At 40.8% G+C, this 16,191-nt stretch overlaps 1 protein-coding gene across 4 annotated transcripts in view; it reads right to left on the bottom strand.

Annotated features, from left to right (window-relative positions):
• Positions 1–4,608: 4,608 nt before the first annotated feature.
• Dnm3 (dynamin 3) overlaps positions 4,609–16,191 on the bottom strand; it is a 462,213-nt gene continuing 450,630 nt past the window's right edge. For all 4 annotated transcript variants that reach the window (XM_029478106.1, XM_029478097.1, XM_029478095.1 and 1 more), the window contains one exon: positions 4,609–9,404. In XM_029478106.1, coding sequence (XP_029333966.1) covers positions 9,335–9,404 — 70 coding nt within the window. In that variant the 3' untranslated portion in view covers positions 4,609–9,334. The remainder of the gene's footprint in view (positions 9,405–16,191) is intronic.

Below are 16,191 nucleotides of genomic sequence, written 5' to 3' on the forward strand. Positions count from 1 at the left end.
ATGGAAGACATGTAATTTTTAAAATATAGAATAAACTTTATTTCTTTAATTAAAGATTCAGATCAAAAATAAAAGCTCTTATGTACACGTGACATATAGTGCAAACAGAGGCTTTTTAAAAATACCATGGATAGACATGTTGTTAAATAAAAGGAGATGGGGTTAGGATGGTCGGCCTGGAACTGCAGGAGGGGGTCTCCTAGTGAAAACAAAACAAAACAATAACAACAACAAAAGAAAAAACACAAATGTAGAGGAAGAAGACAATGCTTACATTATAAAATAAGTCCAAATAATAGCATGCAAAAAATATCTCACAAAAGTTCAATTCAAATCAGAAAAAAGCCAAAACAAACAAAACCCCCAAACACAGCAAAGGACCAGGCATGCATGCAGGAGTAATAAAAGTATACCAGGAGGCAAAGTTAGCAGCCATTAACTACCACCTCCACCCCCCACCCCCCNCCCCCCCCCGGGCACCAGCAGCATGCTGAGACATTTGTGCCCACTCAAAAGTATTCCCACGGTGCACCATGAAGTATAAATCCTTGTAATCAAGTCTGGGTGAATTAGGGTCAGTATTACAGATACCTTCTGGACCTGCATAGTTGATTCTGAACCCTAATTTTCTGGCCCCAAATTCTTAAGTGAATGATGTGAGTGCTCCCCAAGGGGAAAGTTGTTGCTGGAGAATTCCACGGAAGGAAATGTCAGTTTATTACCTTAGTCAACATGTTATCACATCTAGTGAAGTATTTTATTTTTTTGAAATTGAGGAAATTAAAAGGTTTTAAGATGAAGTGAGCAGTATCATCCCAACACAGAAAACCTCAGGGGGTTAATCTATAGCTTTGGATTCAAAACTCAGCATCTCTTTGAGGTGAATAATTGTGTGGTACAGTAGCCTAGAATCAAATCTAGGAAAAATAGCAGGCCAGAACTGGTTCTTGATTGCCCCAGGGTTTGTAGGAATCTCCTCTGTCTTAGAGGAAGGAGCAATAAAAATCCTGATTTATTGGTAAGTGGGTCCAGGGTACACAGACTCAGTTCTCTGGATCAGTCTTCAAATCCCTAGCCTGGTTTGTGTCTCATCGGCCCATGAATTGTGGAGTCAGGAACAGAGCTGAGCGACTGTTGGACACCAGCCTTTAGAATTTGAATTGATTCCCATCTCCAGAAAATAGGGTAACCTCCACTATGCTGGGAACAGCTTTGTAACAGACACACAACAGGCCAAAGAGAGACTGGCCAGTGGATTCCAGCAGAGGTCTGTGGTTTAATTCCCTCTTTCTAACCGACTGTGGGCTGACTCATGGCATAGAGAGGTCATCAGAAGCCCTCCGCTCTGTGGGATTTCATTCGGAGCCACTGCCCAGATGTCCAGCAACATACTTCTACCTCAGTCTTGTTAAGACTACAGTTGGCTCTATAAAAAGCAAAACCCCCAATTTTTTTTCTTTTTTAAATCTTCTGTGAGATGTTACTGGGTCCAAATGGGCTTGGCTTTTCCTGACCAGTGGTAACAACAACAACAACAACAACAACAACAACAACAACAACAACAACAAAACAAACCAAAAATCAAAACCAAACGACAACAACAAAAAGACCTTGCCTTTTTCAAATTCCTAAATCAATTTTTCTCCAGTCCAATTTAATCTCGCTAAGCTAAGGAGGCCTCCCATGTATATAAATGAGGAAAAAACTTGTTCTTAGTTCCTGACCTTTCAACTGTGGGGGGTCTGCAAGCCTTGGGTTTTGTGAGATCCAGGTAATGGTATCCCTGGTGTTTCCATGAAGAAAGTGTAATTACATTTCTGTCAGGCTGAATGAGATTTATCACCTGCCTAGCAAACAGAAACTATTTTCAAGTTCTGAAGGGGCTTTAGAACACTTTAATTACCTCAGCATGGTGGGGAGGTGAGCCATTAAAACGAACAGCAAGTCCACAGTGCTGAAGGGACATTCTGTGAGCACATGCCAAAAACACCTTCCCATGGGAGCTAGTTTGGTGTTCCAGTTCAGAAACAGGATCCAGACACATTATGTCCTAAAATATATTTCACTGACAGCAGGAAAGTGCTTCAAACAGCATGCTGGCATTCCCTCGGACAACTCCTTCCTTCTCATCTTCCTTACCCTGTCTCTAGCGTCCCTGTTGTTGCCTGAAAAGGAATGTTGACAATCACTGCATTCAGTGGACCTGTTTGTTCCACTATGGATCTTGACAGCTTGGGGTTTTTCCTATTCCCTTTTCAGAATTCTATATTATTTATAGAGTGTTTGAAGGCAAGTGTGGAACACATGAAGCTTTACACATGTAAAAACTACAAAGGTGTTGGAGTACCAAGTTAAGCAATTTTAAAGCTCAACCGACTGGTATTCATAGACATCTATGCTTAATGTAGTCAGGGCTTATCTATTGATCGATTGAGAATCTGTTTTCTCAAATATTCAGAAAAATAACTTCACAGACACAGTTTTGTTCAAGCTCTAAGAAGAGATGAAAACTTATTAGGACTCAGTTATTAATGAATTACGTACATACTCTCCGCTCAATACCATTTCTGCATCTAGTCTGATGGCGACCTTGCCATGGAATGAACTCTTGGAAGGTTTTCTTTCTGTGTTTTCTCTTCCCTGTGAAAATGTCACCAGACAAGCTCTGCTGGCTTGCTTTGTCCCTCCTGTAGGCAGATTACCATCCCACAGCAGGGGAGTGAGTCTGAAGCATGGGAAAGTGGGGAAGGAAAGTCAGACAGCAGGAATGGGGTGTCCTCCATTCTTCTCTGGTGAGGTTTAACTTTAAAGAGACCTCCTCTCTCTATTTGCAATAACCTCACAACAACATGATTTATTCAGTGCAGCCCTTTTTTTTTTTTTTTTGAAGTGGAGAAAAGAAATTAAGGTAGGAGACGATGGTCTCTCCAGGGTTTGGTAAGAGGCCTGTTCTGCTCCCGTGCACCTGATCTTAGGGAGTCTTCTTCCAGGGAACTCGGATGCTATTGCCACAAAGCCACCAGTGCTTCCGGATGTCTGTCTGAGCTGGGAGTTCATTTTGCTCTTAGACTTGAACTTGTCCCACAACTTTTTGTTGGTGACAGTTTACTCTTAAAATAACCATGTACAATTGGCTTTCCCTCTTGCCTAATGCCCTGGAAAGCAATGTGTCCTAAAGCCAGTAGGTACCTTAGAACCACCATTTCTGTGGGCTATTGCATGAAGGAAACTTTAATGATCAAAAAACGTCTGGGAAGCTTCTGGATGTGATCACCCTCTTAAAAATTCACAACATAATTTTTTTCAGTAAAAGATATTTAAATTGTAGCCATTGTTTCCTAACTATACTGATAAAATAACTTCTTGGTATCTGTATGTGTACATTCATTACAATCCCAGGTGATACACATTGGAAGGTTTTTGAATTAAGGGAGTAATTTTAGCTAACATCTCTTGCATATATTCTGATTATTATGTCACGACATTATGAAGGAGCACCAAGAGATAACTCAAAATGTAACAGCATCAAGAGTTGGTTGAAGAGTGTAGGTGAAACCAGGCACTAGATGAATTTCTCAAAGTGCTATTGAAAGGTTGCAAAGGAAAGATCAGAGTCTTGAGAACCAATCAAGTGGAGATTTACAAACATGGCAGATCTGTTTTAAAAGCACAAGGGGAAAGTTGCTAAAGAGTGACAATATTGTCCTTTGTTGTTGTTGTTTTTTAATATTTTTGTAATTTTCATTAGAATTGATTCTGAATATTATCACCATCCATTAGAATCATGTGATTAAACCACACAAGTGGCCAGCATGATTTCTTATCCACATTCAATTGCTCCAACTGGGAGGCTTCCATTGAATGCATAGGTTCTCCACTTGTGGGAAATATACAGAGAAGGAAGTTGCAGGGCATGTTATCACAGCAGTCTGCCCAGATTTTCTTGCCATAATTATATGTTCTGGCTGTGCGTGGTAAATTAAACCAATATCCTTCCCATCTCACTGCCTTATTGTCTGCATTTAGATGGTGTAGTCTAGAACCATGTGTGTTGTGGGGGTGGGGTGTTTATTATCTAAAACACAATTAGGGGAAAATGGGTTGTTTATACACATGGAACACATATATTTTCTTATTAATGGACAGCCTGGTGCATTTCCTCTTCTATGCCCATGAGCAGGTAACACTGCCGGGTAGTACGCAATGTTTGTCTTCTGTTGACCTAACATGTAAATAGACCATCCCTCCTCCTTCCTCCCTCCTCCCAGGCATTCCCACAAATTCTTCCTCCCCAGGAGCAAACTGTCCCATTGCTTCTTGGTAAAGGTCATGCCATCCTGCCGTCTGAGGTTCTAGTCCTTCAATTCATTATTTTAAATTAGAGGCAATATCTCCTCCCACTGCTGCCTTGGGAATCACCTGATTTATTCTGTCTTAAAAAAAAAAAATCTCCTTTTCCCACAACTTAAGGACAGAAACACATAATGCTATCGCTCCCCACTTTAGTAATGCTAGGCCAATTTGAGCCAAGGGACAATGGGACTTTACTCCCTGGTGTTAGTGAAATGTACAGACTCAAATGTATATAAGAATGAGGAATTGGGGGGTTCCTTCAAATGTAATAATTTATTTCAGGTTCAGAAATACAGTTTCACATTTTTTTCACAATAGGTACATGACCTCCAAGAATGATACAGGCTTTAGGAATTTGCTTCAAAAATCCCATTCACAGAATCCATATTAATCCAACATTAAGAAATCCCCAAAGTGGTTAAAAACGACGATGGGGAGTATTCTGGCTCATGTTAAAGAATCAACAGAGAAAACAAGATTTGACTTCTGTGTACTCAACCATTCACACAAAAGGTGAGGTGAAGTTTGATTCAGAATGGGGAGAGAAGAGGAATACATACAAGCCCATGAAACAAAAGCAGTGTGCACATGAAATCAAACACACAAGGTTACAGTGGTAGGGTTTCTGGTTTGGGAGGAGTCATTTTCACTGATTGGCAGCAGTCAGTACAAGACACTGGAGTAGTTTTTGTATAAATTGAAAACATTATGAGTAATGTTTAAGGGATTTAATGGTAAAAATTATAATGAAATGAATGCCTTGAGCTGAGCCACATGTGAAGCCCTTGAGCAGTGGAATGAGGAGTCTCACCAGTATACCAGTACTAACACCAGTACTCACCAGTACTAACACCAGTACTCACCAGTACTAACACCAGTACTCACCAGTACTAACACCAGTACTCACCAGTACTAACACATCTTAAACAGGAGATTCTTTGAGGCTCCTGTCTCTTGCTCTCCACACATACAGATTTTACTACATGTATGTATATATACACAACTAGCAATGCATATACTATATATACTTCAAAAATATTGTTAAAGTTTCACATACAGAGCACCACGTAATTTTAAACACATCAGCTAGACAGATAGCCTATTATTATCTAGAAGACAAACTGAGTTCTTTAGAAAAGACTAAAGGATCTGGTGAACTATCCATTATTTCTCTAAAGTTGGCTTCATTCGCAGGAACTCTGAGCTCACAGCTACTAGTGCTGGGTGAAATTACAAACTCATGCTTCCTTCTTAAACACAGACATCTCTCACTGAGTTAAGACAGCTAGGAGATCTGTTTAGGATTTGTTACTCATCCTGCAGAGATTCCCATCAATTTAAAGTGATTGCACAATTTCCCGAATGTCAAAGGCTTACCTGACAGAGTAGATAACAAGCAAGGAATTGAGTATCCTGTCCCCCACGTGTCTTAACAGGTTTGCTCAGAAAGGCCTATTACTTTCATTGTGTTGCTGACTTCGCATTCTTTTAACTTCACTGAAGAGAACTCAGGACAATACAGAGTAACTTAGCTTTTTGTAAGAGTCAGCTCAACAATCCCCAGATAACACAATACTAACTAGAGACCCTGGAGAAAAGCTTCCAAATCTTACTTACATTTTTTAAAAATCAAAGTCTCACCCAAAAAGTAATGCCTTCTTAGGTAGCAGTGCTGTGGGTTTCAGTGCAAAGGACCATAGACATCACTCTACTCTGTCATGGTTATAGTTATGGTGGTCATCATGGTTATCATAAGCTTTGTGCCCCTCAGAATATATACAGAATGGGTTAGGAGATCCTGTGTTTCTCATGTATGTTATGAAAAATGAACTACCATAATCATATTATGGCAGGTCTTCCCAACATATATATTAACCCAGTTAAAATATATTCATACTCTTACATACTGAGCACAGGCTTACACTGACATTTATATTCATGTGTATATATATGATGCACATAAAATCACATTCATGCTTAATGGCGTTTTAGTAATTGCTTTTGAACCTACTTACTCAAAAGGACACAAAATACGTGGCCACTATGTACATAGTGTATTCCTAGAGACATGCAGAGAAAACGAGTGCACAGAAAACAACAGTTGTCACGGACTGGTGTCAGGTCCCATCTCATGGTTTAGAGTATGGATACTGTCTAACAATCACAAGTGAATCTATGTGGCTATCTCTTAATTCTAAATTTAGAATGCTTATATCACAGGAACTGTTTGGTTACGCTTTTGGATAGAATGAGTATGTATCTGCAGAAACAGAGAAATTGCCAATAAATAGACCCCACTGCTCTTCTATGTTATAAAACACACCTAAAGGCAATATCCAAGAAGGTATTCTTGGTAGATGATTTTTGGAAATATATCTGTGCTAAGTCGATCCTGTTTCATAGTCCATCCACAAATGGTTGGTTATTCCAGCTAGCCAATCTGCATGCAAAAGTTAGCATGTGGTAGGAAAGCTGGCTTTTACTTATCAACCATGTACCTTTTCAAATCCTAAAAACACCTTTTAAAGTTATTATTATGCTAGACAAGATAAAACTACATCTATTGTGCTGACAACCTCGGTGTCCTCGACCAGGAGGTTGACTGAGAGATTAGAATCTGAGTGGGAAGCGAAGGTCCTTCAAGCTTACATTCCCGTCCTGAGGCCTGACGTGCACTCCTCACACGCCAGTGAAACCTCAGGCTTCGTTCATGTTGGTGTCTGCTGTTAGCAGAGTGCAAACCCTCTGAACTGCAGCAGTCGGAAAATATTCTGGGGGAAAAGTTCAGTGTTGAACTTCTGGGGAGGGGGTGGTGGAGTAAGGGATTCTGGCTGCCACCAGATATAGCTCGGTAGCAATGAGAACAAAACTGTCCTGACACGGGGAGACATTTGGGACAAGGAATCTGTAGGTCAAGAAGCAAGAGCTAAGGATGACAAGTGCCATTCCATTGTTCACGACCGTCTAGGATCAGTGACAAGTGCCATTCCATTGTTCATGACTGTCTAGGATCAGTGGGAAGAAATTTGGAGAGACAAATCCCCAGTTTTCCTTGACATTGGTTTGTGCTGATTCGAGAACACACCAGTGGTTTTCTGAGTTAGTTTCTTCCAACAGAAGGAAAAAAATTGAAATATAGCAATATGTACAAGCAAGAGGAAGGACAAAGCTAAACCCTGAAGTATCTATTTCCTTAGCTGCCTGTTTTAGAGAACTCAGAGGAAGAAGCAAAGGGGGCGCTGAAAGGAGAGATTTGTGGGAGGACCTCATTGCCCACTAGTTGATTATAAACGTTTGCTTATTTTTTTTCCCATTTAGTTGGGACACTGTTTTCAAAGACAATGTGCATGTCTTATATGAGCTCCATTCACAATTTTTTTTTCAACAGGGAAAAAATTAGAGACATTAGAGCTCTTCTATGTCACTTAAAGGTTGAAAAATACCCCTTTGTATGTTGCATGTTCTCTAATTTTTGCCAATTAAATGTGGGATCTAACCCATTAGAATAAATTCAATGCAGTGGCATTTCACTTGGAAAAAAAAACTTTTTAAAATGATGCTTAAAAGTTTTTACATCATACTTTATAGCCACTTGCTTTGGGTAGAAATTGCACAGGAAATTAAAGTGAAGTTTGCATACAAATCATGTTGACTGCCTTCAAAAGGAGATGTTGCAGTTAGTAAAACCTGATTTACCTTTGTGATTATGCAATAATGTCTGGGGATGCTACAATTCAGTGAAAGCCCGCTCTGCCGTCTGGGTGCAGTTAGCAGACAGAATTCCATTTGGCTTCTAGCTGGTTCCTATGTGCTAACCATCTGGTCATAGGTTGTTCAAAACATAGCCTCAAGGCTGAACTAATAACCTCTAGGCTAGGCTGCTCTTGTAAAGTTTAGAGATCCGAGAGACTGCAGACTTGTTCTGCAGCTCAATATGGCAAGGATGTTGTTTTTCAGGAGCGAGCTGGAGCGATGTATCTGTAAACATGTGGGCCGTGCTCTTAAACCATGGCATCTCTGATGGATCGCCTTCCCATACCAGGGGCCATACTTGTCATGCAAGTGTGTCAGAGTAAGCTGTAAGATTTAAGGGAGTCTGGAATGGGTGAAGACACTAAAATCTTTTTTTTTTAAAGGATTCTTGTATAATCATTTATATATAAACCATAGAAATCATGTGCTACCATACATTTAACTTTTTTCGGCCAAAATAATAATCATAATCACTAAACAGAGTTAGTTACCCATGCCACCCAATCAGTTACCAGAACCCCTCATGCTTTGCCTGGATGTTGCTTGTGCTTCTAGCACAAAGCACAACACATAAGCACTAGGAGAGGCTCTCCAGGGCAAACCCTGAGGACTTGCCCTTCGCAGACTGCCTTGGGCTCCTGAAAAGCTTCCATCTTAAGCAATGCTGATTTAAGAACCTTGCTTTGTTTTTGTTTTTTTGGGTTTTTTTTTGTTTGTTTTTAAGCAGTCCTATGAAATAAGGGGGGAGAGAAGCCTAAATAAGCAATTGCGGACTGAATGGTGGGTGGCGTTACCATCAGACAGCAGAGCTTCTGCGGCCCTAAACAGAATGTGGGGAAGGTCGGTGTGGTTCCAAGCTCACACTCTTGTATCTGTTAAGAACCATCATAAACTTCTCTGTAGACAGCTTAGAAAGCTCGTCCAAAGCAACTTCTGATATATGTTGGGTAGATAAATGGTACCAAAGTATAGAACTGCTGTATAAAACTACCTTGGTCAATACAACATATTTAAGCCTCTCTACAGGTTAGCAGGTTTTCGGAGTCAAACCCCTAAGGTCTGACATACCATGAGCAATGAAGATGAGTTGGTGAACACGTTAGTAAGACTGGCTACTTGCCTATAGAGGTCCATACATGCGACTACTCATGGTTGAGCTGCAAAGGTTACCGAATGTGCTGCGTTTGCATAAATCATTAGTGGTTAATTGCCATGCCGGACACTTCGTTTAGTCTAACAGTGAGGATTCTAGCGGACGGATTATAGTGGGGCGAGTTGGTGATGGGGGTGGCCTCCGGCTAGAAAAAGAGAGAGAGACAGGTAAGGGAACAGGTGTTGTAGCAGCAGTTGTCTCTTCAGAACACTGACATAGAGCCACCATGCGCATGCACATGCAATTTGGGCCAGTAATAGTGGCCACACACTGCAGGGACTCTCAGACTCTCCTCTCTGAGTCATCTGGGTAGCCCAGTTTCCAGTGGAAATTGTATAGTTTTTCATTATGCTAATCTTTATGAAAACCAAAGAGATTTTATTTTCCCCCAATACGAGTGCAAATGTGGAATGACTTAGAGGCCACCGTGAAACATCACTGCCCGGATCTGTGGCAGTCAAGCACAGTGGTTAGAGAGAGTGACCTGTACTTAGGTATACCCACTCCAGGAACTGATAAGATGTATTAAGTCTCAGCGTTGGTTTTCAGTGTTCCCTGTCTCTACCAGGGTGTTATCGACCACTGCTCACTGCCTTAGCGGTGGCTTTCCCCAGTCTTTCTCCCTTCTGCTTTTAATGCAGACCATCAAAAACAGGAAGCCAAGGCAGGCTTTTGGAGGGTTTTTTTTTTTTGCAGTGGTTGTGAACAGGCTCAATGGGTATGAGTTTCCTGCTAAGCTGTGTGAAGGACAGCTCCTGATTGGAGTCTTACAGGGTTCGCCAAGATTCATAGTAGTACTGGCTGCTATCTGGTTGGCTGCAGTGTTTCTGAGAGTCGTCTGCATGATATTCAGTGTTATTGTACCCGAAAAGCTCAATATTATCAAGTCACATTATTTATCCCTTGAAATTATATTTATGTCACAAATATGTTAATGAGCCTTTTCTGTGTGGCTCCTATATACAGCTACCTCGGGAATGTTTTTTCATAACTCTAACACATAACCTAAATGGAAATATTTTTTGACTAGTATTTCCAGCTGAATTTTTTTTTTTTTTCCAAAAGACCCTTTGTAGAACTGTAGTCCTCTTTCTGACCTGGAAGCACTAAACTTGGTACCAGATTGGATACGCATTTTTCTGGGATGATGCAGCACTGTTGGAAATGTTGAACAAAACAATGATGGGGTGATGTGGTCTCCCTTTCCCCCATCTGCTTAAACCTGCTTGCTCAAGGGTGGAGCTACCTGCTCATTCGTCCTGCCACGCCTACTGCTGAACCCTGTCGCTTTGTTGCCTGGAGGCACACATGTGTTCGTCCTGCTACTGGACCCTGAGTTACTTGGCGGGAAATCGGGTTCCCTCCCCCTTCTTTTATAACTGAGTGTCTGAAAATAGTAAAATTGAGCTTTGATCAGAATCTTGTCTTAGCTTCATTCTTTTCTCTCGCCGCCTAGCCCCTCTTCTCTTCCAGGTTTCCAAAATGCCTTTCCAGGCTAAAACCCAGGCTGTGATCTGCTGGCCGGACACAACAGGGTGTCTCAAACCATACCCTGTTTGCTGGTGGTTAGAGTTGATACTGTCACTGTGAAGGACCAGGTTTGCTTCTCAGTTAAGCAACATAAACAAAAATCATAAGCTACATGATAAAATTCAAAGCCAAGAGAAAAATCAGAGCAGAAGAGCTATTGCTGTTTTAATGGTAAGACTGACTACCCCTTTAACATGAAGTCACAGAGAGTCCTTTTTGTCTCCTATAACTGAAGTGGCAAAGAAACAATGGTAGGTTCTAATTTAGTGTCCTATACTAGTTTTACTATTTAGAAGTGACTAGATTTTAAAAGGATGGATAGAGATACTTATTGGCAAGGGAACAAACATGATCACTGCTAGTTTTCGGTGAGCAAGTCCTTTGCAGAAAGCCTTCTGTAACTGTTAGGCTGTTCTCCACTGGGAAAAGGGAATTTTCTTCTTATGACTATACAGAGATGATTTATCTTTCGGAAATATATTCTTCCATGTTTGAGGTGACTGCCCATATTCTTTTGGCTTACGTCTCAAGTCTTGAACCTGCACCAGTTTCTCATGTGCTAGAGAGGTCAGACTTGTGTCACACAGAGCTTAGCGTGGTGTTACAGGAAGTAATGTTCTCAGTGACTTTTTGTTTTTCTTCCTAGACATTTCTCAGGGAAGGGAGCCTTCTCTGACCTTCCTAATATAGTTGCTTCAATGACAGTATGGTCCAGTCATCACACTGGGTTCCAGTTAGGCTCCTGTTCTCATCTTTACTGACTAGAAATGGGCGGTGTTACTCATCTCAGTATTCTTACAGTGCCTGGTCCACTGCTGACCCTCCAGTGAGGGAGTGATTGACAACTGAGTGTCCATCAGTCTTATCATATAAAAAGGGGGTTTATTAATCATGACTGTGGCACACATTATTTTCTCAAATTGTCTTCTAGATTTTATTATCTTAAATTGTGTGTGTGTGTGTGTGTGTGTGTGCACACATACTTTCACATACCTGTACCTGTGTATGTATATATACATGCCTGTAGGTGCCGGGAGAGCCCAGAAGAGGCTGTTGGGTTTCTTAGAGCTGAAGTTAAATCACTTGTGAGCCACCTGATGTGGATGTTGGGAACAGAACATGGGTCCTATGGAATAGCAATATGTACACTCAAGCGCTGTGACCTTTCTCCAGCCCCCTTCCCAATATTTAATATGTATGTGTATATATACATATAAGTATAGGATTGAGGCTTGGATATTCTTCTTCTGATTTATTATTTGGTTTAGTGTTTGGAATGGTACTAAACAATAACATCCTGTCCTCTGGGAGTTGGACAAATGCATAACCTATGGAGATATATTTTGAGTGATTAAACAGTCATGAGATGGGTGTTGAGAGCCAGAATTTGAACTTGAAGGAGGGAAACTTTACTGGGGCATAATTAGAGGATGCGTGGATGTCAGACTGTGAACTGAAAGAGACTTGGGATACAGAAAGCCAAGGTGATTGGAAGTTGTCCTTTGCAAACATGATAGGTTACACAAAGGCTTGTAGCTCAGAGAGAAAGGAGTACACCTGGCCTCTCCTCATCCTTTTACTCCCATCTTAAATGTCACTGCCCAACACTTTATTGCCTGAACTCCCCATAGATTCCAAGTTCCTGGAGAATAGAGAATGCACATGTTGCTTTGTGGTGCACTCAGATTTAGCTCATTTAGCTTCAGGAGCAGAGGGTGAATATTTGCTTAAGAATGGACAGGTGAGGGAGTGATTGAAAAGTGCCTAAGCAAGACATCCATTATGGCTGGCATTCATGCTAAGTCAAGGTGAGCTGGTTCCATCCAGCCATGTGTATAACACTTCCGGTTAGAAGCTTATGTCTGAGACTGTATGTTCATAAAGAGTCCTGGAGTAGAAGTTAAAAAAAGACATCAAGTATAGATCTAATTGCTAGATGATGCAGGATTTTTTTTTTTTTCTGAATGCTTCTAGGTTTTATTTTTCTCATTTGTAACTCAGGCAGAGGCTGTAGCAAGGTTTATCCATGAATCTGTGCTCTGTTCACCAAGCGCTACTGTGTGGGATACATTGTGTCAGGTGGCTTTAAGAAGCCTGGAGTCTAAGATTGAGTGGCAGGGCAAGGGACCCGAGACAAATGTCCAAGTGGTTTTTACTATGGCACTCCATTTTAGATAAGAAATAATGGGGTGAAGTGCTAGAATTCATTGCCTGGAGATGCACCCCAGCAAGCTTGAAAAATGTGACAGTGTGGGTGCAGCAAGGGCCAAAGGTGATTTCAAGTACTATGTAACAAATCTTGCAAAAGGTAGGGAAATGTAGACCTACGCTGGCCAAAATGTAAAGGAATTAAATCAGTGTCAGAGGGAAAGCTCAGTGGTGGGAATGGAGACTGGAACAGAAACTGAACACTTGGATGGAAGAGCTGATTGTCACTGATCTCTTTGACTTTGGACCAGGGTGGTGGGCGAGTGATGACCAGCAGTGGGCAGAGGCTGAGGAGAGGCCTGTGGAGACGTCTGGCTGTCAGGCCTGGTGCATGTTTTGTTTACTCTACCTCAGAATTTAGCATGCTCTTGGTTCACAGTGAGTTTTTGTTTTCCCCAAATGAATAAAAATAGTTAAACCTCTTCACTTTTGTTGCGCTCCTTAAGGATGGCCCGTGTGGTGAATTAATGACGGAGGGAAAGATGGAAGGATAAGACACCGTTGTGTTCTCTCAGAATGACTATGGCATCTTTGGAATATGTTCACTTTCAGATTAATGGAATCCACATATGTGGAATATGTGCAATTAAAAAATCCCAAAGAACCTTAAACCACTTACTCTTTTGGAAGAGGTGAACACTATTTTATTTCTAAAACAATAAGAAAAGTAAACTATAAAAACCATAAAAAACTGTGCTTGAAAAAAAAAAAAACCCAACTCAAGACAGATCCTAAGTTGTTGAGGGCGATTTTTTTTATTTTAGTAACCCAAGCTAAGATGTTTGCCAACTTCAACACTAAGAAGGTATTTAAGGTTTTCTGCTCAAATTTATTTCATTGGTCCAGTTCCTAACCATTCCTATTGCCAAAGACATTCACCTCACAAGACAGTTTGTTTGGGGGCAAACTTATTTGTTTTGTACCAAAATTTCCTCAGTTGCTTTGTTAAGTGATGGGCTTCATTAAGTAACCCATTACATTGAAATGAAGCATCTTGTATCGTTTAAACATTTATTGAAACACTGTGTTGTGTGTGGGCGGTTTATGGTTATGATAGAAGAGCCATGTTTCTGCTTTCAAATCAAAGGGAAAGATGTAAGACTTGAAGTTGTGGCTGCAGGGATGGCCTGCTTACAGGATTTTGGACAATGACAGTTTTTGTAAGAACGTCCCATGTTCCTGCTGGGTGGGTGGCATTTTTTTTTTTTCTGGGAAGAAGCTGGCTCCACTGATAAGGCTGAGAACCTGCCGTTTGTTTCCTTCTCGCACACGATTGTCTTTTAAGAATAAAAGTCTAATTGCATCTGTTCGTCTCCTGTTATCTGGCCTTGAGTGTTCATGATGTGAGGCCAGTTGTAATGACCTTGGGGAGGCTCCACCAGGACAGACTGCATTGTTCATCAGCTTTGGGGTGTGTGTGTGTGTGTGTGAATGTATGTGTATGTGTGTGTGTATGCATGTGTGTGTGTGTATGTGAGTGTGTGTGTGTGTGTGTATGTATGTGAGTGTGTGGGTGTGTGTAGTCAGGCCAGAAGTTGGTAGTAGAGTTTTCCTCAATCACTTTAACTTTCTTTTTGAGACAGGAAACTCCTTGAGTTAGCGAGACTGGCTGACCAGTAAGCCCCAGGGAGCCCCCCCCCCCCAGTCTCCTCTTCCCTGACAGTGGTATTATAGGCTCACATCACCCACCATACTTGGTTTTTCTCTTTTTTTTAAGCATGGGTGATGGGTATCCAGAAGCAGGCTCACACCCTTGCCCTGGTAAGCACTTTACTGAGCCTTCACCGCAGCCCCCATCTGAACACTTGTCTAAACCTCCCCTGGAGTGAGCCCGCCTCTTACCCTCTTCTTCCTGCACTGCATGGCACTTGATCGGGACAGGGTGAAGACCTGGATGTGAGTAAGTGTGTGTGCATGAATCTAACAGACAGGAGCATGCCTCTGAGGAAAATGGAACGGTAATGACAAGGCCAGAAGCTCACTTCCTCTTCAGAATATTTACTCTAGACACTTGTCACAGGATGCAGTGTTTTAGGTGTAGGTAATCCGCTTATATTTTGATTCTCATTTTGTTAATCTTTAAAATAGGTATATATTTAGATGGAGTTGGGCTTAACTCAGGAAAATGTTGTGATGCTCACGATTTTATTCAAATGGAAGATATTATTATAATTTTATTATAAACAATAAAGGTACTTGCTCTCTAGCATATATATACATACATATAAACGTATGCATACATACATACATGTATATGTATATGTGTATGTGTATGTATATGTATATATTTGCCCTTTGTGACCTAAAGAATGTCATCAAGCTTATTGTTGTGAAAGAATAGTTTGTGGTAGATGTATGGAAGCATATAAAATTGGAGTCTACTTGAAGGGTCTGAAGGTAGTATAACTCACTAAATATAAGAAGTGACATATAGTTCCCCCATAAGAATAAACCCTTGATTTTATAATATTAATATTAGTATATATACTAATATATACATATATATTTATATATGTATACATATATTTGGAAAATATGAATCAATTTGTGGGACTTGAAGTGCGAACGTGAGCGAATTGTTTGCAATCTTTATTTGATAACATAGGCATGTCTAATTTGAATGCTTTCGTCTCTGGGGTAAATAGAAAGAAAATGCACTGTGCTGAAGCTTACTCTGATTGCTCTGTAGATCTGCCCTAGGTTGCCCTCACAGGTGTGATGCTAACATCTCTATAACAACAAACTCACCCAGCTTTTCAATGATAGGTCACACTAACTCTATCTCAGTTGAGGATGTCAGAAAGGGATTTTACAACAACATTGACTCGGATTCTTTCAGTAGACTGAAAAAAAACCAAACAAACCAAAACAAAAATCCAAACGTATTTATATTGGTTTGTAAAATACACTGCTTGGAGGCCAGGGTCCAAAGTAAGTTTTGATTAAGCATTGCAAGTTAGCTCATCTTGCATTTTTTTTTCTTTCTCTGTGTGCATTTCAGGGTATGATGTTAACAGAGATATGGAAATAAAGATTGTCACTTTCTGGAAGGCTGTCTTGTTAGGACAGAGTCAGGTTAGCAGTGACAGCAGCAGGTAAATGCTCACATAGAGCTCTAACCTGGGCAGTGGCAGGGACACCTGGAGTCCTAGCCTAGAGATGGTGTGTGTGTGTGTGTGTGTGTGTGTGTGTGT

This window comes from Mus caroli, chromosome 1 (genome assembly GCF_900094665.2).
Source record: "Mus caroli chromosome 1, CAROLI_EIJ_v1.1, whole genome shotgun sequence".
NCBI classification, from domain to species: domain Eukaryota; kingdom Metazoa; phylum Chordata; class Mammalia; order Rodentia; family Muridae; genus Mus; species Mus caroli.